Here is a 23,702-nt window from a genome sequence, read left to right on the forward strand (position 1 = left end):
TAGCCTCTGCCCCCTCCCTCCTTCTGAGGAGCCTTCTGGGAAGCCTCGGGGCCACGTGTTTCCAGAGCCACACAACACATTCATTTTCTTTGCCTGGAGCCCCCCTTCTGGGGGAGCAGCCTAAGGAAACCATCCTAAATTGGAAAAATAAAGCTATCGGTGCAAAAATGGTCACCAAAGCAGTGTTTTTCATCATGAAAAACTGGAAAAAACCCTAAGTGATCAATAATAGGGGAGCGGGCACATAAATCACAGTCTAGTCACACACGGGACGCTGTGCAGCCGCTTAAGATAAATCGTAAAAGCCTACAGCAGCATATGCTGGGGAGAGGCTCCACGCAGGAACACGAGACAAGACGGATGCAAAGCAGAACATGTCACGTGTGACTATATAGGAAGACACGGGGCACACAAGAACAAGTCCTACAGGGACTTGGCCACCGCAGTTGTAGCAGGATGGTGGAATTAGAGGCTGTTTCTTCCCTATTTTCCAAATATACTGAAATAAAATTAAGTTTCTTAATAATTTAGACATTCCCTATAAAACTAGAGTAACAAGTACTCTAGGAAGATGGAACAGGGTAGCTGCTGAAAAAGGGTCTGGCACATGGCCAGTTTCTAGCTCTTGATCTGAAGGAGCCCCATGAACAGATGGGCCTGGGATTCCTGAGAGTTTGATGCCAGCTGCTGTCTGGCGAGGTCAGGGGGGATATGCGGTCCTCACCCCCACCCAGCAGAACCCCGAGCCTTCTACGGCCTTAGCACCCATAGAAGGATCTGGTCTGAGGATTACTTGTGACCCGGTGGCCTCACCGCGAAGGCACGGCCCGCCTCAGCCCGCCCTGACCCGGTGGCCTCACCACGAAGGCACGGCCAGCCTCAGCCGCCCTGACCACGTCACCTCGGTGGCAACGTGCGTTCACGAGTCTCAGCTGACGTTGGGTCACAGCACTTGATATACGAGGCTAAACGGGGGTCCCCACGGCCACAGCTGTCACCAGGCTCCCTCCCTCCGCGGGAGAGTCAGGTAATCGAGGTGTGGAGAACTTGTGCAACTTGCCGAGGGAGATGTAAGTCCATGGCAGCAACCGGAACTGAGTCCGGATCCAAAGGCTCTTTCAAAAACCTCTCTGGCCAGGAAACCCGAAATCCTGTCTCTGCAAGGGGACTGCAGCCCCTGCAGGTACCGAGCCCACAGCATTCTGGGCCCAGATCTTACGTTCAGAAGGCTGGGAAACTAATGCCTCCTCTGCACCGGGCTTCACCCGCCAGTGCGCGCACGCACGCATGCACGCACACGTGCACACACACACTGTCTATGGAAAGCTGCACTGATTGACTGAAGCAGATTGGAAATACCTTTTCTCCTTGGGCTCCCTTTTCACCTCGTTCTCCATGGAGACCCTGGGGAAGAGGGGAAGATGAGTAACAGGACAGCCCCGTCCAGCTTCTCTGCGCTGAGTCTGAGGCCCGTGGGCAGCCTGCCTGCCTGGGGTGGCAGTGAAGGTCTGTCTCCCGTGCCGCCTCACTCCGCACAGCGGCCTGCACTCCCCCCTCAGGCCTGGGCAGCGATCTGGGTCCCCCGCTGCGTGAGACGTGAGCTCCCGGGGCTGGTCCCCCCGCCTGGATCATCGAGGTCCTCCCTGTTAAGACTTGAACCCACCCTGGTCCCTGCGCTCATCTGGTCAATCGCAGGAAGGTGGCCTTGGAGTCAGTCCCCACTGCCACCCAGAGCCTGTGATTCCGTCTGATCATGGAGTGGCGGAGCAGCCCAACACTGAACCTGAGACTCTGGGCCCCTTTAAGCCACATTCCTCCACCTCCCCCAGGGACAGGGCCACTGCCCCACCCTCCATCCACCCCACCTTCCTCAGGAGCAACACCTAGAACCTGCACTAAGGATTCCCTCCCCTCTGTGAGCAGAAGCGATGGAAACGCCAGCCAAGGTGTTGGCTTCTCTGACCACACGATTCAAATTACAGTCCCTGCCCCGCCCGCCTACCGTCCATCCTCTTCACCAGGCTTCACTTTCCTCGAGCACTCAGCCCCACAGGACACATCTGTGGCCTCCCCCAAGCAGAATGCCAGCCCCATGAGGGCAGCGCCTCCTTTCCTTCAGTGCCGCACCCCACGGTCTGGAAAAGCAGCTGCCCCTTGATGTCCATAAACACTTGTTGAATAAGTGAGCCAAGGAATGGCTACATCAATCCCTTGGTTTGCACGAGAATCTTGCAGAAGTTCTACCTGAAGGCTACTGCCCCACATGACAGTGCAGAGATCAGAATGCACGTGTGTCTGCTCCTCTGAGATGTGTAGGGTGTGCGGTGAGATGCCGGGTCACAGCACCCCCACTGGTGGAAGCACGGCTGCTCCCGGGCAGGAATGCAGCTTGGGGCATGGCCCTGCTGGAGAGGCCTGAGTACATCCTGTGTTACTAGGTGAATGCCCTGTGTCCCCTCTCTCTCCTCTCCCTTCCTGGATGCTCTAAGGAAAGGATGTTAAAGGGGGCAGACTGCCAGGCCTGCTTGTGGATCCCAGGAGTAATACTTACATCTTTGGTGCCTGGGGAAGAGGCACAGGGCCAGAGCACAGGACGCCTTCCCGGAAGGCAGAGGGTCTGCGGACCACTCAGGCCTCTGGGGGCAGCTGGATATACAGGCCATTCTAATTCCAGCCAAATATTCTGGCCGGATACACAGAGGTCAGAGGTTTTGAATGCCCCTGAGGCAATGCAGGTTGCCTTGTTTGAAAACGACCATTAACACTGCTTCTTTCCTTTGGAGAGCATCTCAAATCTTTCTTAACAAGCACTAAAAACAAGGTTAGAGGCTCAAGGAGACACTTTGCTCACTATATACCGTATCTACTTGTCCATCGCTTTGTTCACGGGGCACTTGGTCACCAAACATCCCCTGTGTCTGGCACTGTTCTAGGGGCTGAAAATTTATAATAAAGACTCCACCCCTTTCTGGAGCGGCTGACTAGACAGATTGGTAAAAAATGGCTTCTTTAGGTCAAGTGTCAGAAATACCTGGGCTGCTGGGTAAAAATGCAGATTCCTGGGCTCCACACAAACCTGTTGCTTTAGCTGGGAATGGGGCCCTGGGAACGTGCATTTGAACATGATCGCTAAGAGATCCTTTAAGTACCATAACATGTAAGCATTTCTGGTCTAAGAAGAATCACCCATGCTTCACTGCCATGTCCTCCGTGTACAGATGTGGGATGGAGACCTGTCAGAGCCTGGGTCCCAGTCCCTGGCAGAGGCGACAGAGCCCCTTCCACACAGCTGCCTCTACTTACAGGAGCTCCGACAGGGCCGGGAGGTCCGGGAAGTCCAGGAGGTCCTTGGGGTCCCTGCAGAAGCGTGTTCACAAAAAAAGGTTTGGGAATGGCCAGAAGAGGCAGGAGCAGAGGTCACACTCTGTCGGTGACCACGTTCAGGGCCGAGAGGGCTGCTTCTCACCCACCACGTGCCACCGTGCCGCCCGCACAAGGTCTCCCCGAGAGACCCCTCTATCTCCGCTGCTCCCTGCCCCACGCAGAGCTCGTGCCACCCCCTGCCTGGTGGAGCCAGGATTCACACGCAACTCTGCTTGACTTCGAGGAACAGGAAACAGTGTGCTGAGCCATCAGAAGTCCAGTGCGGCTGTCTCGTTTCCACGTGCCCCGCGGTCCACGGCCATGCCAGGATCTGGCCAGGACATGTGCACAGCTCTTGGTCACATGACTGATTCCCTCAGCGCATCGCTCATACTTCGCCGTGGGGCCAGCACAACCCAGACGTGTCCTGACAAAGCCCAACGGGAGTCTGCAGGGCCTGGAGACCCCTCTGCTGCCTGGACCATGGGTTGCTATGATTTCTAGGCTACCAACTGGGCAATATCTGTTAAAATCTATTAAAATTAAAATGTTCTTTTCCTCAGCCAAAGGTATCCCAATTTTTGTCATCTAGCCTACGGAAATAAAAATACAGTATACGTAAGAGAAACGTGTGCACGTGCACATGTGTGTGTGCATTTACTGATTTTAGTGAAAAAGATGAAATCAGAAATAACCTTAAGGGCCACAAATAGAGGAAAAGTTATGTAAATTACGACACATCCATATGATGGAATAACATGCACTGATTAAGAGAATAGGTGGTGTCGATCCATACTGGTGTGGAAAGATAGGTCTCTTGTTAAAAAAGATAAACGGCAGAGTACGGTACGATTCATTTTCTGTAAGCCTTTAGAAACATCATGGATGTGTGGACATACACACATGAGCCCGGGTGTGGTGCATAAGCAGTGTAGGTAGGGAACCCATTTGGGCATCAGCTCTACACCTAAGGAAATGTTACCCAAAAAGTTCGTTTTGCATCAAGATCTGTACACCAGGAACAAGAGAGGAATAACTCAAAGCAACACTTACCCGCACGCCCACCTCTCCAGGCAGCCCCGGCTCTCCTGGCTCTCCCGGCTCCCCCTGCACACACAGAATAGCATGTGGTCACAACCCGGCGGACACAGGCCCAGGCACCCGAGGCATCTCTTCCTGGAACTAGAACTCGGCACGGAAACGATGTAACCACCGGTGAGCTGAGACCCAGCTCCCCCAGAGACTCTTTCTACAAGCAAAGGAGCTGATCTTCACTGCGGGTGTTCATCACCTCAGTCCCCATCCACTCCTGCTGCTGGTCCGACAAAACTCAGCTGAGACAGAACAGTGGAGCAAGCATAGTGGCTCGCCTGCCCATCAGGGGCCGCCAAGAACCCGAGCCGGTTTCCATTTGGGTCCTTGCTGGAGAAGAGGGCCCATTTGTCCTGGATCGGACTGACCCGCCTGAGTTGAGGTCACATTTTGCCTGGGGTCCTAGACTGTGTTCCAACTCAGAGGCTGCGGGTGCAGAGGTGGAGTCGGGGTGCCCCCCAGAGGGAGGCCGGCTGGCCATGCAGGCTGCTGCTGGGGTCTCACCGACTCCTTGAGCTGTGAACCGGGGACTTGGGAACCGAATCCCTCAGCTTGGACCTCGACTTGGTTCCAGGTCTAGGCATCGGACAAGACCTCCCATGCAGGACTGCCTGTCAGCTAAGTGAGAAAACAGCTTCCAGGGACACATAGGTGGCAGATGCCTGGTGGCAACGGCTGCTGCTGGTGATGTCATAACTATCAGGCTGGCCTCCAGGGACCTGGGAAGATCCTGGTACAAAGAAGCCCCAGCTCAGGCCTGGCCCTGGCAAAGGCCACCCCACTCGGGGACAGGGGACTCTGATCAGGAGGTCCCAAGCCCGGTGCTGCCCTGTGGGAACAGACGTACCTGCATGCCTTTGCTGCCGTCTCTCCCAGGGGGACCCGGCAGGCCCAGGGAACCCTAGGACGAGAGAAAGAGAACAGCAATTAGGACAGGGTGAGGACAGCACTGGAGACAGGCTCTCAGGATGCTGGTGCAGCGGAGAAAGTGCCAGACAGGACCTGTGGCCAGGACACCACGACTCAGAGGGCAATTCCCAGACCTGCAGCCAGGGCGCCTCCTGGGAGAGGGTGAGAAATGCAGATTCTCAGGCTTCACTGGAGGCCTATTGTATCAGGGCCCATGTTTTAACAAGATCCCCCAGGGGATACATATGCACCTGACAGTGGGAGTGAGACGCCCCTGCCCCGCCCTCCCCTAACTCGCCGTGTGGCTGACCCCCCTCCAGGACCGGAGTCACACGTGTCAGCACAGCACCAGGCCGGAGCAGGGTTCTTGACCTGGGCCCCATCAGCACTGGGCTGATAATTCTTTGTTCGGGGGTGGGGAGGCTGTCCTGGGTGTTGCAGGATGTCCTGCAGCATCCTGAGATGCCAGTAGCACTCCCCAGGTGTGACAACCCAAAATGCCTCCAGGGATCGCCAAACGTCCCCTGGGAGGTAAAACTCACACCAGTTGAGGACCACTGGGCTAGACCAGGTATTGAAAATGTTTCCTAAGCTGGGGCGAACTCCATTCTGATGAACGGTGCAGAAGCATGGGACGGGCACGCTCATGGAGCAGCTGTGGGGACCTGCTCGACCCCCCCAACCATGCCTCCTAGAGATGGACGGGGGACAACTCAAAAACAGGGAAATCCAGGAGCCCTCTGCTCCTGTCCAGCTCCCACACCACCTGATTCAAATCAAAGGATTCCGCCAAGACCTTCACCCCAGCTGCCCCCTCCCCATCAATTTTCCGTGGGACACGGAGCAAGTCAGTGCCTCTTTCTGGGCTTTTCCATCTGTGAAATGACGATGCTGGACATTCAATGAATGACTGAACTGATGAACCTATAAGTATATTTAGAAAACACTAAGGGCTGGACCCTGTAGGATGTCTTCATATACTGTGTTATTTAGTACTCGTAATAAGCCCTCGAGACAGGTCTTATTTTCTGAAAGACACACCACACATTATACATTTCTAGTTTTTATCTATAAATTAAGATGCAACCGTGTATGTCTGTACACACACACACACACACACACACACACACACTTTTAAAACTTCTACAAAGTGCCTTCCATGGTCTCAACATTCTAAGTTGTTGTGATATTGGAGAGAAAAACAGACGGAGAGACATCTCTGGCCCAGCTCTGCACCCTTCTAGCTGCGAGACCCCGAAGGCAGCCACTCTGAAAGGTTGTGTGGCGCTCGCCCCTCGTCCAAGTGTGGAGGGTGACACCAGCAGGGTCGCTGGGAGGATGAGGGGGTGCTGGGGCAGTAAAGCACACCCCTGCTGGGGGGACACCTCTACCCCCGGCACGCTGTCATCGCGGCCACATGAGGTGCCCTCTCCTGCTGTCACCCAGCAATTTAACGGTGCCCACAGGGCGCCTGTGCTCTCACGAAACACTGATCTGCTGGGAAGTGGTGTCTGGTTCTTAAGCTCGGGGCCAGGAGGGTCTAGTCCTGGAGACTAAGGAGATCAGTTAACGTGAGTGGAACCTTCCAGAGGGGACGTCGCAGGCAAGGTAGCCTGGGGGGCGGGACTTCAGGGACTCGGCAGGCTGAATGCAACCCTCGTGCTCCTGCAACCGTCCCTTAGAGAAGGGTGGGCCAGTTTGGACAAATTACTTGATCTCAGAATCTCGGTCTCACCTTCTATAAAAAAGGAAACAACTACAGACACTGTGGAGCTTGCATAAGTATGAAGTGTCTCTGCGGGGGTTCATGTAACATTTCCAAAGCTGGTCTGCACGATACCTGTTTGATTTGTAGTTAATGTGTGACAGGGTGGGGGGAAGACTGCCAAGTCCTTGGGTCAAATAAGCTTGTGAACTACAGTTAAATACAGTTAAACAGGGTCCTTCACGGCAGGTTGTCTTGAAGCCTTAAACTTGCTCTGTGGATGGCGGTTCTGCACAGCGTCCTTGCCCGCCTGACCTGCCCCTGGGGCACGTGCGGGGACCCTGCACCTCCTCAGGGGCAAAACCGAGTCCTTCACCCACGTGCGTCCAGGGGACCAGGCTGCCATCAGCAGGGGTTCAAAAGTGTTAAAAGGGAGTTAGTTATTGAGTAAGAAGAAGAAAGACGAAGGCAGTCTCTGATTGGCAAGCCTCGTACTTAGGTGGGATTTCCGAAGCGGAGAGACTTTCTCGTTGGTCTTAGGGAACGTCTGACTCTCCCTGGCTGGACACAAAGGCAGGCGAACAGTCTGGGTATTTTCACACGAGGAAGGATTGTTCAACATCAAGGGCCCAGGGTGTTCTGCGGTGGCCACTTCCTCAGGACAAGTGGCAGTCGATGGGGTGCTTTCTGGGGTCCAGCTGTCCCTGTAAGGGCAGGGCAGCTGTGGCCGGAGACTTCTCAGCCTCTATTTCCACACCCACACAACAGGGGTGAATTCCCTGCCTGCCTGCCCCTCTATCTGACTATTTTGAAACTCAAGCGAGGTTGAAAGAGGCAACCAGTACAGACACAAGTGATTTCTGCAATACAGAGTGACAACCAGACACCAACTAGCATCGCTATCGTTAGCGCTAACGGCAGAACCAGCAGGAAAATTAACGGTAGACTAAAGAAAACGTTAAGGGGATATTACAGACGTGCTGCTGGCGGCCAGTCTTCGCTACACGTTCACGACCTGCCAGGTTCTGAGCTGTTTACCCTCATCAGTGCACTCGACCCGTCCTCACAACAATTCCACAGGGAGATGCAACTGCTACCTACGTTTCAGAGTTTACGACATGGAAACGCAGGGACTCAGTACTCTGCGAAGTTACAGCGTGTGTAGCGGGAGATCAGACTTGGGGCCCCAGAGTCGGCCTCGTCGTCTGCACAGCACTTGGCACTTACACGCACGGCCCTGCTTGGATGCTCGGTCACCCTGTGGGTTACGTGTTCCATGCTGTCTTCACGTGCAGCCCATGAGCACAGAGGAACCCTGACTTTCTGGCGGCTACCCAGAAGTTCCATGGCCTGGTGAGGCAGCTTGGGGCGGCTGAGGCCTGGGCACGCAGCCTTGCCCTCCCTCCGCAGAGATCGAGGTCAGCCCCACTCAGCCTCAACCAGCCGTCCTTCCCTGGGAAAGCATCAGAGCGTCCCCAAAGGCCTCGCAGGAGGCAGGAGCTCTGCCTCAAGCCAGGATGCCGGGGGTCAGGGACAGGGTGGGCTCAGCTCCCCAGATGCCCCGTCTCCAAGGCCATGTTTTATCTCCGGCCCCATCCTGCTCGGATCTTAGCAAAAGGCTGTGTGCTTCCAAAGGCAGGGGGCAGCCTACCGAACCCTGCTTCCTTACAACATTAGGGATAAATGCAACACTTTCCAAAAGGAGACGCTCCCCACAGCGCACCCCTCTAGGGTCAGCCCTCTTGGGGTGACGCGGTGCGAAGCTTGCCCCAGGGGTGGGTTACCCAGTCCTTGAAGGGCCAGCCCGTCTTCTGGCTGCTGCAGGTGGGAGGTCCCGCAGCTGCAGGCAGGGAAGGGAGGTCTAGATGGGCTCCTGCCTCAGGAATACAGCGGGGAGAGCAGCACAGCACGGCGTTTCCAGGACCATCTAATAGAGGAAGCCAGGGAGAAGACCAGAGACAACGCCAGAGGGAACTCCAGAGAGTTCTGGAACCTCCCCTGTGCCCACAGTTGTCAAACGCCCAGCTCTGTTGGCACTTTCCAGTAGATGCCCAACAAGTATCTGTGTGAGTCCGTCTCATCACAAGACAAGAGCTCCACGAGACGGGAACCAGGGCTCCGTCACCTCCGCGTGAGCCGCGCCCACGTGGCCCCAGGCCCCACAAGTGTTCCCTGCGCTTTAACTCCTTCCCCAGAGCCCTGTGGAAGTGAGCCCTGCGGGTACGAAACCCGCAGGGACAAAGGGAACAGCAAGCTGTTATAGGAAAACAACAGTCTCAAGAGCCAGTCAGCTGCAGCTTCAAATCCCGCTGTCCCTCAGTACCAATGGCCCGGGTCAAGTTAGCGGCACACCGTGAGTCTCAGTTTACATCTGTGAGGAGGCATCATAAACGTCCTGCAGGATGTGTGCTTCCCAAGGACGGGGACAGCTGGGCAAGCTGGCTTTAGAGCACTGGTAGGCAAAGAAACAGCCTCTTTAGACATGAATATTTTCTTTGTCTGAGAAGGTAACATCTTTTTTTTTTTTTTTAAATCTTCGAATCGTGGTTAGGATAACCAAGCTGGCACTGCAAACAGACACATTCTGAGAAATTTCCACTTTCAAGTCATGATGAGATCCAGGCATTTCATTAAATGGGTTCCTGCCCTTGAAAACTGTGTCCCCGAGGATAAGTCAACATGACCCGCATATTTCATGTTTCAGGGCCACCTAATCTTAACGTCACAGACCACCATGCCCCCGTGACACGCTCTCCAAAGTCCTCCACCTGGACTCAGCTGCCTGCAGATGTTCTGAAGACAGAGTTACAGCCCTAAGCTGTCCGCTGATATCCCATCAGGAAAGTCATGCTACCACTCTGAACCTCAGTTTCATCATTCCTAAGATAGAGGTTCATGCTTCCAGATGAGAAAATGAGTGTGGATATAATTGGTAGACTATAAAATATTATTAAAATGCCAGTTGTTTATATTCTGTTGAGAACTAAGAACTCTTTCGCAAGCCCATAAGGTGGGTCAAAGAAAGGAGTGGGGAACAGACTGGAGGTGGCCCTGGAACTGGAAAGGTCGGGCACAGGGAGATCTTCAAAGGGAATATATGCAGCTCAGGATCCACAGTGAAGTACAAAAAGCAGGAAAGCGGAGGGAGGGAGGGAGGGAGGGAGGGAGGGAGAGAGGAAGGAAGAAAAGGAAGGAAGGGAGGAAAGAAAGGAGGGAGGGAGGGAGAGAGGAAGGAGAAAAAGGAAGGAAGGGAGGAAAGAAAGGAGGGAGGGAGGGAGGGAGGGAAGAAAGAGAAAGAGAAAGATGAGAGAGAGGGGGAGGAGACGGGAGGGGAGGGGAGGAGGGGACCAGACTGGCGAGCAGGGTCTGGATTCATATGAAGCCTCTGCTGCCCGTTAGCTGAGCAGAACAAGTGACTTCCCCTCCTGCTCTCAGCTTCGTCGTCCACAAACAGGGTGACGCAAGGAGTAATAGTACCTCTGGCACAAGGTGGTCTGTAAGATGCCTTGAGACAATGCTTTGGAAAATGCTCTGTACACAGGGAAATGTGAAAGAAGCATCAAGTTCTGTTATTTGGAGTAAACTGTCTGGAACCTCTGTTCTTCACCTGTGAAAAGGAAGTCACTCAGCTTAAGAAGATGACCATATACATATATACAGTGGAATACTACTCAGCCATAAAAAATAACAAAATAATGCCATTTGCAGCAATGTGGATGCAGCTAGAGATTATCGTACTAAGTGAAGTAAGTCAGAAAGAGAAAGACAATACCACGTGACATCCATGCGGAATCTAAACTACGGCACAAATGAACCTATCTATGAAACAGAAACAGACTCACAGACCTAGAGAACAGACTGGTGTTTACCAAAGCGGGGGGGAGGGATGGAGTGGGAGTTTGAGGTTAGCAGACCCAAACTGTTACATACAGAATAGACAAACAACAAGGTCCTACTGTATAGCACAGGGAACTATGTTCGATATCCTGGGATAAACCATAATGGAAAAGAACATAAAAAAGAATGTATGTACGTATATAACTAAGTCCCTTTGCTGTACAGCAGAAATTAACACAACACTGTAAATAAACTACACTTCAATAAAATTTTTTTTTAAATAAACAAAATACACTTTGTTTCATCTTTACGATATGTCACAGTCATTATGGAATTGCATTAATAAAATCTGGGTGAAAAACTTAAAAAAAAGAAAATGACCATAGATGATGCATGTGAAATCCATCACAGATGATGACCAGGGCTCGGGGAAGAGAGGCTTTCCCCCAGCTCACACGCGCAGCTGTGACTCAAAATCGGGGGGGCCCTGATTCCAAGCCAAGGCGCTGACCTCTCTTCTGGCCACCCCCTCATGCACACACACACTGCCTCAGTAATCTCACTGGGAGCCCCTGGTGGGTAACACGTGGCAGGAAATTATCCACCCGTATGCCCACTTGTCAGAACCAGAGCTCTAGGGATCACCTGGTTACTTCACTGGGCAAAACAGACAAGAGAGAACAGATACTTCCCCTGTTCTTTCGATTAATTAAATATCAGAGCTTTCCCCCGAAATACTGAGAAAGACCCTGCTTCGCTGCTACAGGTGCCATGTTAGTGCCCCTCTCCTTCCACCGGCAGAGCCGCGGCAGGCCCTAGGGTGGGGGCTGATGAGTCCTCTGGGCAGTGGTCCTCCAGGTGTGGTTCCCGAGCCAGGAGGGTCAGCATCACCTGTGCCTTGTCAGGAGGGCAGATTCTCTGGCCTCACCGCAGCCCCACTGAGTCAGACAGACCGGGAGCGGGGCCTGGCATGGTGGTTTAACAAGCCCTCAAGGGGGTTTGGGCACCTGGTCAAGTTTGAGAACCACTTCTCTGTGGCGTCAGAATGCATGAGCTCACTTCCTGGCTTGGCCACACGGACAGAGAAAGTCACTTGCACCTGGTCACATGGTTAATAGGCCTGTACAATAAGGACAACCATCTCTACCCCCAAACTGAGCAGCTTGTGTGTGAGTCCCGGCAGACAGTAGTAGTTGTAAATATGTGGGACCGTTATTATTCTCAGATGCTCTGCAAATTATTTCGGATGACCTGAAGAAAGGAAAAGACACCTTACACCTCTACGGCAGCCCACCTGGAACACGCTTTCTAATAACACTCCCCAGGCTCCCTGAGGCTTTGGGAGTTACAGAAGTCCTCCCTGGGGGAGGCAGGGAACACTGACATTTCCCAGCTGTCAGCCGGCCCTGGGGATAAGACCAGAGGACGCAGAAGATGTCACTTGGTGTAAAAGGTGGAAAACTACGCTGGTATCACGGTAATTATACTTAACAGTTATGAGCACTTTTTACAAATGTTAAGTCATTTACTTTCATTAGTTCATTTCATCCTCGTTGTAACCCTCTGAGGCCAGTAGAATTATAGTCGCCAATTTATAGGTGAGGTAAAGCAGGGGTTGCAGGGGTTGAGTAACTGACTTGCCCAGTGTCCACAGCTGCTAAGTGGCCGAGCTGGGATCTGAGTCCAGCCGGTCGGTGTCTAGGGTGCATGCCCTTGGCCTCCCCTGCCCTCCCAGCCCAGCTGCCTAGCAGTCCAGCATTTACCCTCCCATAAATGCTCTCCCCTCCTGTATGAAGCCCTTGGCCCTGTGGCTGGGCCATGAAACTCGCCAAGAGCCTGAGTGTCAGACGGGGCTGGAAAAAGTGCAGACTTTCCTATTCCAGCTCTGCCTGGGGCCGTGAAAACCCCTGAACTCAAAACTTCCCCGACGTGTCCTTCAGCACCACGGACAGGGTCTGCGGCATCTTTATTCTAACTCCCAGCATTTTGCCCCAACCTACAAGGCTATTTGAGGGCACATAGGCAGCTGAACCTATTTTCCCCTAAACCCTTTAATTATGATAAAAATAGAAGGCACTCGACCACAGTTATCCAAGTCGATAACCATGAATAAAGCACATTAAGGCACAGGCTAAGAATAGGAGTCGGGGGCACGGATTAAGCCAGCTGTGAAAAAAGAGGATGAGACCCAGAGCTGGCGGCAAACGGCATAAATTCATCTTAGAGGTTTCACACATACAAGCACACACACACCATTTATACTTCATGGCTCAGGGGCTCTATGATGTAGTCAGCGCATAAAATAAGTCGATTCCTACAAGGTACATGGGTTTTGAGGGTCAAGAATTCTCCGATAAAAGCATCCTTTTTGGGGGAGGGCAGGGAACCGGCATTGGCCAGTGCAGTGGTTAGGAATGGGGGTGTAGGGTCGGACAGACACAACCTCAGCCCCTCACCCACCACTCTGTGCCCTTGGGCATATGCTCCAGACTCCTTCAAGGAGCTGCAGGAGGCTGACACGCATAAAGTGAACAGCTGGCAGATATCAAGTGGTCAATAAAAGGCTGATGTCATGATTCTTTCCACCACAAGGCATCTTCTTTGAGACAAAGCCACTCGACTGTTGCGGACAAAATCACCGAGTGCTGGCCACTGAATTCTCCATGGCTGCCAGTGTTAGCGCCCCACCCATCCCCTCAGACAGAATCTGCGAAGTAAGCGTGCCCATCATCCCCTGCAACGGCACACGTCCCACCTCCACCAGAACCCCGTGCTATGCAGAAGCACCTCGCGCTGAGAGCGCTTCTTGGCCAGTGCTCTGGAAAGGAGGCACTGGGAAGAAAAGCTGTATGTAGCAGACCCCGCGCTTCACTCCCCACCCACCTGGACAGCCCATCACCTCCACGAAATCCTCTCATCTCGCAATTTCAAGTACAGCCTGTCGTTGAAAGACACCAAAGAAAGAACTGACTCGGGTGGGAGGGACTCAGTCTTTCACACTGTGGATGGCACAAGGTGTGTCTGTCACGTTGAGATCAGAGAAACGTCACTGTGAGAGCAGGTCTGACTGTCCCATGAAGTGGGACATGCACTGCGCCGCTGCTTCACAGGAAGGGCTCTCAGCCAGCTCAGACCTCAGGCCGCGGGCTGGTCAGGACCATGTGAGCGGCAGCGGCACTGCCACCCACCTCTCTGCCCTACGAGCTCTGCAGTGGCGCAGGTATTTTTCTAGACACTCTTCACTCTCCACCCCTCCACCCGCCTTGACTCTCAGTGCAGACGGCTGGATTAATCCTACTCCAAAGTTCACGTCCATCCTTCTGCTGTCCTTCTCCAGCCCTCCAGCACAGGACTAGACCTGAATTGGGTAGGCGTTACACTTTTGAACAAACCAGAGCTCACTATAAACTACTTCGTCCTCTCCCTATAGCTTCTACGGTGAAAACATCGATGTGTAGGAGCATCTTCCTAAGTCTCAGCGCCCTTTTCCATGAAATGATGATGGTGATACCCTCCACCTGCCCTCACTGGGAGGTCTGAGTAAGACAATGACTGTGGAACCACCTGGCTCCGTGCTTGACACCCCGAAGGTTACTGTGTCAGAAGCATCTCCAGGATTCCACAGGAGAAGGGGCCGGTGGACGTGCAAGGAGGAGGAATCAGTGCCGGGGAGGTGGAAACGTGGACCCAGAGATGGACCCAGAATTGGCAGGAGACGGAGACGGGGGAGGGTCGTTTGGGGCCAACACGCAGGGGGCTTGATCCTCCACGTAACACAGAGTGGCTGCGCAGGGGTCTGTAGGGAACGGTGTGACCACAGCAGCGTTTAAAATCAAACGCAAAATCACGTGCATTTGCATGTTTCAAATAGGACAGCGAGAATGCGCCAAAGGAAGCCACCTGGAGCTGAGGAGCCCCAGGCGCCCTGCCCACCACCGGGCACACGAGTCCCCAGTGCTCCTCAAGCCACTGCCTTTCCCGAGAGGCTGGATCTTCAGGTGCACAGCAATGCAGGGGAGCCTGCTTTGTCCAATTTCAAATCATCAGAGAACAGGAGGCACTGGGCTTCTCAGGGGCCTGGTTTGGAATAAGCATGTGGGGAACCTATTTTTCTCAGACCTGGGGACCAGCCCACCTCAGCTGACAGCTCTGAACCTGGCCTTCTAACAACCCTCCTTAGTTCCATCAAGATGGCCGTGGCCTCTTTCCTCGGTTTCCCAATCGGCACCTTATTTGTTTAACTTCACGGTGAACCAACCCATAAGGGCTTCCCCCGTGATGACCTGCACGCGGCTCCGGCATCCGCTGCAGGACGCCTGGCTGACGTTTCTAGAGGCAGCATCCCAGGGAGTCAGAACGGCCTCTGCTGTATGTCTGGCTCCGATTCCTCTTTCCCCGTCAGGTTTATGGTCCCGATAAAAATGGAAGCAAGCCATAAAGACAAGGAACCGATGTTTGCGTGACCTAGAATTCTGTCTGCTACTGAGTCAACCAGCCCAATAAAGTTTAGCTGAGTTCCTTCTATTTGCTCGCATAGTTTTTCTGGGGCACCGCACTGTGAAATCCGAGCACAAAATCCATACAAAGTTTTATTTACTGCCGTACGGATTTCTGTGAAAATGCTGAAGAGAGGACTTTTTGGTGGTGGTTGTTTTGGTTTCTTTCCCCCCGCTACCAAGCGCTGAGTACACAGCTGCTGACCCAAGCATGGCTTTACGGGACACTTGGCCACAATTCCACCCCCTGTGGCTCCCAAGGGCCCCCACCATCTACCAGGTGTGAGCCAGACTTGATGAGGGGCTGCAAGCCCTTCCCCTGCTCTGTCCTCTGTTACTCTCCACTCGAGGGACACAGGGGGTGGGGGAGTCTCCTCAGCACCGGGTCTAGGCTGGTCTCTACCTGAGAGCTGCCTTCTACATCCCATCCCAACTCTAATTAAAATATTAATACCAGCAGCTGCTCATAAAGAAAGCAAAGAGCCCCAGCAGGAAATGCATTGCCCTGTGTATCTGAGCAGCAGGTGATGCTGGCTTAGGTGAGCTGGGACTCCGCTCTGCAACGGCATCTACAAGGGTCCACGCTGGGCCCAGCCTGTGTGTGTCACCACTGCCCTACCCCACCTGGCTCGCTGCATGGCTGCAGGGATATCTGGGCTCTCATCGCACAGCCCCAGGCCCTGGGAGAAAGAACACCGTCCCCGGGCTTCTAAGTGAAAGTACTGAGTCTGTCGTTCTGTTTGGACTAACGTAGATAATGTGTCCGAATTGACCATCACGCTCGGAGAATCCAGCGCCCAGGTGGCTTAGACCTGATTCCCGCTAATGCTTTCGGATCTGCCAGGTGCTCTGCGAAGTTCTTTCCGTGGATGTAATCACTTAACCCTCACTTCAATCTTACAAGAGCCTATTATTGTTACTATTATCTTCAGTGTACACATGAGAAAACAGGCACCAAGAACTGCAATGACCTTTCCAAGGTCACACAGCAGGACAGGGGCAGTGCCAGGTTCCCAAAGCCTGACCCTCAGCCGCTGCCATGTTCTGTCATCTGGGACCAGCCGTCACAGCACGCAGGGTTCGGCAAATGCCCCATGCTGGGAGAGAGGGCTCTTCCCTCCAAAATAATACTTTTGGATTTGGATTTTGGCTTTTGGATTTCATGCATGAACAACTGTAAATATACTATTATTTTTTATTTTTTCATCGTATTAAGTTTAAGCTCTAGTTGTTAGTTAAATGTTTATGTTTTGCAAAAGTACTAATGTTATAGCAACATAAAGAGCAATTAACAAGGCACGAAATAGCCCAAATCCCACTCCCCAGTGCACTGGCTCTGCTCGCCGCACACGCCTTTCGTGTGGGAGTGCATGTGGCTTCCTATTCTACTATTTCATTGACGCCATGTTGCGTGCACATCTACATATATAAGGGCTTCCTAATTTTCACTTGAAGAAATGCAATTTTCCATCAGGTTGTTTCCATTTTTTGCTGCTGCTGGTCACCATTAAGAGTACTTACAAAGAACAGAGTCAGCTTGCAGTCGTTTTGTTTCTGTTCCTCCCTTCATTGGAACTGTGCTTACAATAATTTCCTAGATATTTTTTAGTTTGATTCTCTAAGCAGCCCCAGCAGTACAATACCGGGTATCCTGGGAAACCCTCAAGGTGCAGTGCTGACGTGACCGGCGTCCTAGGCAGGGTCTCCTGATAGCGTCGTCACCCTCTGAGCGTGTAACAGGGTGGAGGATGGAGGTGGCACAACAGGCTCGATTAAGGACCAGGAAGAAGAAGAAGCACTCATGATTAGACAACCACGTGACCAGAATGTGTGTGCATGTCTCCTCCTCTGAATTGGTGAGTGAGAACTCTGGGGGAGGCCCAGGCCATGTTTTACAGCTCTGTGAACCCACCACTCTCCCATGTACTAGGTACTTGAACGCTGTTTACTGAAGAAGCACATCTGTCACTCTTTTATGGATTTTAGCAACAGCTTCTAGCAGACAAAAGAAAGGAATAAAGATAAGGGACAGATTTTTACATGAACTACCACGTGCCAAGGACTAAGCCAGGTGCTGTCACAGGCACTGCCAACCTCCTATAAGCCCCACAACAGCCCTAAGGGGTGGGCATCAATGGCCCCACTTTACAGATGAGGAAACTGAGGCTCAGAGAGACACCACCCAATGCTCACCCAGCCACTGCAGAGCTGGGATCCAAACCAGGTCTGCCCAACTCCCCAAACCTGCTTTCTTTCCATCACCTGAGCCCACATCTGAGCACAAAACGAAAGCTCTCTTTGTCCTCGTCCCCCCAGGTGCTAGATTCCTAAGGGAAAGAGGAACGCTCCCAAAGGGCAGAGGTCTATCTCCCCAGCATCACATGCACCCCTGCAGAGGAAAACTGGAGCGACGCTCTGGCTTCCAGACACCAGAGGGCGCTGTGGGTCCAGGAAGGGATGACAAGGCAGCCTCTCTGTGGGGTTCCTCCCCTGAACGCTCTGGTCCCCCAGAGCGGAAGGACCCTCGGGATGCAAAAGGAAGCTCACTGGACACCACGCACTTTGGCCTTGTTTTTGTTGTTTCTGAATTTTTTTCTACCGCGGGGCTCATGGACCACATCTCCATGGAAAAGACTCAGTGTCCAGCCGTAGGAAACCTTACACCAACATCTTCACTCTGCTTATTAATTTATTTTGTCAACATGGAAGGACCAAGGGTGGGAAGGGCATGGAAGTCATCACCCCTCCCTGCTCCCCCTGACTCCCCCCAAACTGGTCCAAACCAGCCCACCAGCACTGGTCCACACCATGCTGCCGCCGCCCTCTCTTACCCTCCTCAACAAGACAGCGTTGCCAGTGACGACGGGGCGGGGGGGGGGGCGAGAACAGCGGCATCACCCATTATGCGGGCTTGCGACGTGGGGCCCTGGGTTAATCTTCCCAGCATCCTCACGTGGTAGGAACTATTATCATTCCCCTTCTCACTCTTACAGAAAAGGAACCTGAGGCTCCACATGAAGGGGAGCCGGAGTGTGAAGCTGAACCTTCCTGACTGCAGAGTCTGTGACCATTCTACTGGCTCTCGGTCCTGGATGACGGAGGTCCACACTCCATCCATCCATTCACTTACTAGGCAAGCATTTATTTAGTGCCAGCTGTCTTCCAGACGCTGTGAAGGAGGGTCCATGCCTATCTTTCTCTCCTTCTGTGCCCCCAACACCTGGGCTACGCGCAGATCTTTTCAGGCAGCCCCTAAAAGCCTGCTTCCCCCTTTCCCTGAGCCCTATTTCATACGTATTAAAACACTGAGGGAGCTTTGTCCCAAGAACCCGTGGTGAACGTGGGGTGGAACGGGAACCAGAGAGAAGGCTGGCTTCCAAAACTAGGGGCAGAGGCAGCCCAGGAACAAAGCACCACACAGTGGTCCTGGGCATTTGGTGGGGGGCGCTGGGCAAGTCAGGAGGCCAAGAGCTCCGGCAGTGTTCCAGCTGTGTGACACTGGGCCAGTCACTCACCTTCTCTGAGCCTCAGTTTCCTCAGCTGCAGAAAAAGGGGTAATTGAATCAGCCTTCCAGCTTCCCTTCACGAGTGATTGTGTTTTCTAGCCATCTTACTAACTGTGACCTTGGGCAGGTCACTTGACCTCTAAGCTATGTTCTCTCATCTGTGAAAAGGGCATAGCTGTGACTTCCTCGAAGCACTGTCTTAATAATGAGACATTAAAGCATGGAACACAGCATACACGGTGCCTCGCCCTCAGATAGGTCAATGCACATTGTCACAGTGGCTGATTACATCACCAAAAATTTAAAAAAAACCCAAAAAAACACAGCAAGATTCAGCGTAACATGACTGGACACAGTCGCGGACTGTGGACACATCAGGCTCCAGTTCATCCAATCCCCTTGGTACTCTGCGATTGCTTTCGAGAGAATATTCAAGCAAAAGAGCCGGTTTGTTAAGCTCTGTCCACGTGCATGAGTCACCAGTGGTCTCCTTTCTGTGGATCCTGTTGTCCCCTTGACTCTCCCTGGCCCCGCTGCATCCTTGGAGGGGAAGCAGAGACTCCAAGTTACGGAAGACAGCCCCAGGGACTCAGGCTGGGGGTGGGCTGATGACCCAGTCTCAGAACTGCCACCTGCAAGGTCCCTTATGCATCATCACATCCCACCCCTTCGTTTCTACAGATGAGGGAGCAGAGACCCAGAGACGGAGGTGACTCATCCTGAATCACACAGCTCAGATGTGGAAGAATCTAGACTCAGACTTTGCTAAAAATGCCCAACTGCAAGAGAACGTCAGCTGAAGACAGAGCCAGGAGTGCCGGCGTCTATTCAGCTACGCGTCTCTTCTGCCGGCACCGGATGTGTGGGGAGGTCTCCCGGCTGGGACTGTGGCCCGGCAGCTTCAGGTCCTGAGCGTAGCGCTGCAGCCTGGGCTTTGGGGCACCGGGTAGGTGCCTCCAGAAGCAGAAGGCTGCCTGTCCTGAGCTCAACCAGAACAGACGGGGCAGAGATGCAGCTGCTGCTCATGGGAGAAAGGGGGCCTGTCAGCTTCTCCTGGTGGCGCCAGCACATGAGAAGGACAGCACGTCACTCAGAGGACAAGCCGGCCCAGGAGCTACACGTTGGTCTTGCCTGGGAAGCACGACCCAGGCTGAGCGCCCTGACTTCAAGCGCTCTGGCAGCCCCAGTCCTGAACCCGAGCAACATGTAGGTGTCCTGTTAATACCCTGTGCCTGGGTTCTGGGCTCTTAGGAACCGAACATGATGGCAACCATCAAACCTGAGTGCCTAGGTTCCAGGTGCTGTGCTTTGAGACCACACAGGAATCGAGGAAGATGGTGCTGCCAGTCCTGCTGTAGGCAGCGGGAGACCCAGACGCTGATGGCAGAGCTTGGGAACACCTCGACTGACCCAGGTCTGCCTGGTGCAAAGCTCGTGTTACACTGTGTGTCACACTGTCTCTCAAATGGCTCTGTATTCCCGTGCAGTAGTTATTACGTGTGCGTGTGTGTGCCTGTGCTTTTAACACAGGTTAAAAAAGAGAAGTTCCTTGTGGAATAAATGAAGACACAAAGAAAAGTAAGGGAAAAAATAAATACTCTCACAGCTTTGCCACCCACAGACAACCAGTGGTTAACAATGGGGGTTTGCCCCCAGAATCAGCCTCCCTCTCTGAGTCTCACACACACACATAAACACAACTGGAGTCATACTGTATAGATATTTTGCAATGTGTTTTAATTAAAAATGAACAAAATGCTATCTTCATTTGCTGGGTCGTTAATTATCCTTCTAAATGTGATTTTTGTGCCTCTAAATGCCATTGTATTATTTAGCTGTACAGTAACTCACGTTACCTTTTGCCCACTGCAGAGCGTTACAGTTGTTTCCAGGCTGCCTTATAAATCACGCTGTAATTACGAAATGTGTGGGTATGTACCTGTGCACAGCCTTGATTTATCTCCTTAGAGTAAATCTCTAGACATGAACGGACTAAATAAAAGGTGCTACACGGAGAGAACGAGCTGGGCACGTGAAAGCTCTGTTTCCATAGTAACCTGACAGAGTGGCACCTGCTTTATACCATCAGCCCCACGCAAGGGGTTGATGTGAGCCCCCCTCTGAGTAACGATATCCTTCCGAGGTCCAATGCCCTGCATTCTGAGTCTACAATTGCCTAGACTCCGGCAAAATAACCAACATAAATGTATGTTACAAAGTATTGTGGCTGCCTCTCCTAGGAAATGGGAGATGTATTTTTAATCGCTGGTGTGAGTGGAAAATGGCATTTTTAGTGACTGCTTTATTTCTCCTTCTAGGCTGACACACCTTAAGAAAGCTTTCCTCTTTAGAAGGAATCCCCTCTTTCCCAGGATCTGTTGACCTTGTACATCATCATCACAACTGATGACGGTTAAAGAAGGTGCAACATTCGTATCCAGGGAGAATGTGAATAGGCCTCCATTCCTCTGCCTGTCTAGTCCTACTGCCACCCATGACTCTGGCCCTCATCATCTTGCCTTCGTGCTTCTGCAACAATCTCCTGACTATTCCCCGTGTTCCTCTGGTCTGCCCGCTCTCACGTCCATCGGCACCTGCTCTTTGGACCTTCTCAGCATGTCTGATCACGCACAGACCGTCCAAGGCCTTCCCATCGCTGCAGACAAGGCCTGAACACATTCTGATATTGAATGCCCTGTATGTTGGTCCTCAAACCACATCTGCAGCTCTGCATCCCAATTTCCATGAGCGCCATTAAGTACCCTCTGCTCTAAGCACTGTGAACCATCCACGTCCTGAACAAGCCCTTCCCTCCCACTTCACACACTGAGGCACTCAGCCCAGGAAACCTCTTCCCCTCCCACCCAAGTTCTTACCAGGCAGCACCACGACAGCACACAACTCTCCCGAACCCAAGTGCCCCATTCTGTTCCCGGGCCACATCCACAGCCCCTGGAGGAATGAGACAGCAGGGAGGTGCTTACCTTTTCGCCCTTTTCTCCGTGGACAAAAGGTCCTCTGCCCTGGAAAAGCAAAGCAGAAGGCAAAGGTTTTCTATGAAGCATTGCCACGGCATGACATCACACGTGGCAGATGTGCCCTGGGATTCAAAATGGTGGGCTGCTTTCTCATAAGCCCTGCCAAGGAGCCTCTAAAGACACTATCATTTACTGAGGGTAGATTCTCGTGAGCTTTATCTCATTTAATTTTTCCAACAACTCAGTATTATGGTACTATTCTTTCTTCCACATCAGCTTTATTGAGATATAATCTACAGAGCACATAATTCACCTATTTAAAGTGTAGGGCTTCCCTGGTGGCGCAGTGGTTAACAATCCACCTGCCAATGCAGGGGACGCGGGTTCGAGCCCTGGTCCGGGAAGATCCCGCATGCCACGGAGCAACTAAGCCCGCGAGCCGCCACTACTGAAGGCCGCGCGCCTAGAGCCCGCGCTCCATAACAAGAGAAGCCGCTGCAATGAGAAGCCCGCACACAGCAATGAACAGTAGCCCCCGCTTGCCGCAACTAGAGAAAGCCCGCGCACAGCAACGAAGACCCAATGTGGCCAAAAATTAATTAATTAATTAACTAAAAATAAAGTGTACAATTCAATGGCTTCTTAGTACATTTATTAAATATACTAAATGTGGTGGTGCAACACCACCACAATCAACTTTAGAATGTTTTCATCATCCCAAAAGAACCCCAAACCCATTGTGGTCACTCCCCTTTTTCCCCCATCCCCTACTCTGGGCAAACATTAATCAGTTTTCTGTTTCTATAAATTCACCTATTCTAGACGTTTTATATATATGAAATCATACATGTGGGCTTTTATGACTGGCTTCATAGCCCGTGTTTTCTTAGCAAAGTGCTTTCAAGGTTCACCCACCTTGCAGCATGTGTCAATGCCTCATTTTATTGCAGAATACTATGCCATTGCATGGCTATGACACACGTTTTATTTATCCATTCATCACGTGATGAACATTTAGGTTCCTTCTACTTTTCCGTTATTATGAATAAGGCTGCTATGAACATCCATGAACAAGTTTTTGTATGAACACGTGTTTTCATTTCTTTTGGTTATACACCTAGGAGTGGAATTGCTGGGTCATATAATTCTGTGTTTAACCCTTTAAGGGCCACCAGACTGCTTTTCAAAAGCAGCTGCAGCATTTTACACCAGCAATGTATGAGTTACGATTTCTCCACATTCCTAGTTGTTCTACACATTATTTAAGTGGGATGTTAAGTCTCTCACTTCAATTCTCAATGTTTGCTTCACATATCTGGGGGCTCTGTTATTAGGTGCACATATGTTTATAATTGTCACGTATTTTTAGAGGATCGACACTTTTATCATTATAAAATGTTCCTCTTTATTTCTATTAACCTTTTTTAAAGCCTTTGTCTGATACTGTTACAGTCACTCCAATTTCTAATGTTTTCTATTTGTGGAATGTGTATTGTCCATCCTTTTACTTTCAACCTGTTTATATATTTGAATCTAGAGTGTGTCTCCTGTAGACACAATACAGTTGGATCTGTTTTTACGTCCAGGCTGAAAATCTCTGCTGTTCAATTGGTTTGTTTAATACATTTACAGACAATGCTGTTTTTGATGTAGGTAGATTGACATATGCCATTTAACTTTTTGTTTTCTGTGTCTCCTGACTTCTTCTGTTCCTTTATTCCTCCTTTACTGCTCTTTTTTACATTACAGGAGTTCTTTTTAGTGCAACATTTTAACCTCTTTAAGGATATTTTCACCATATAGTTTTGAATTATTT

The 23,702-nt window shown here is 51.9% G+C and overlaps 1 protein-coding gene across 1 annotated transcript in view; it reads right to left on the bottom strand.

Moving 5' to 3' along the window:
• COL22A1 (collagen type XXII alpha 1 chain) overlaps window positions 1-23,702 on the bottom strand; it is a 268,416-nt gene that overhangs the window by 144,273 nt on the left and 100,441 nt on the right. Inside the window, exons 12-16 of the mRNA XM_030875888.2 lie at window positions 21,893-21,931; window positions 5,303-5,356; window positions 4,417-4,470; window positions 3,304-3,357; window positions 1,360-1,404 (exon numbers count right to left, since the gene is read on the bottom strand). Of these exons, the coding sequence (XP_030731748.2) occupies window positions 1,360-1,404; window positions 3,304-3,357; window positions 4,417-4,470; window positions 5,303-5,356; window positions 21,893-21,931 (246 nt within the window). The remainder of the gene's footprint in view (window positions 1-1,359; window positions 1,405-3,303; window positions 3,358-4,416; window positions 4,471-5,302; window positions 5,357-21,892; window positions 21,932-23,702) is intronic.

Source organism: Globicephala melas, chromosome 17, assembly GCF_963455315.2.
Source record: "Globicephala melas chromosome 17, mGloMel1.2, whole genome shotgun sequence".
Classification (NCBI taxonomy): Eukaryota; Metazoa; Chordata; class Mammalia; order Artiodactyla; family Delphinidae; genus Globicephala; species Globicephala melas.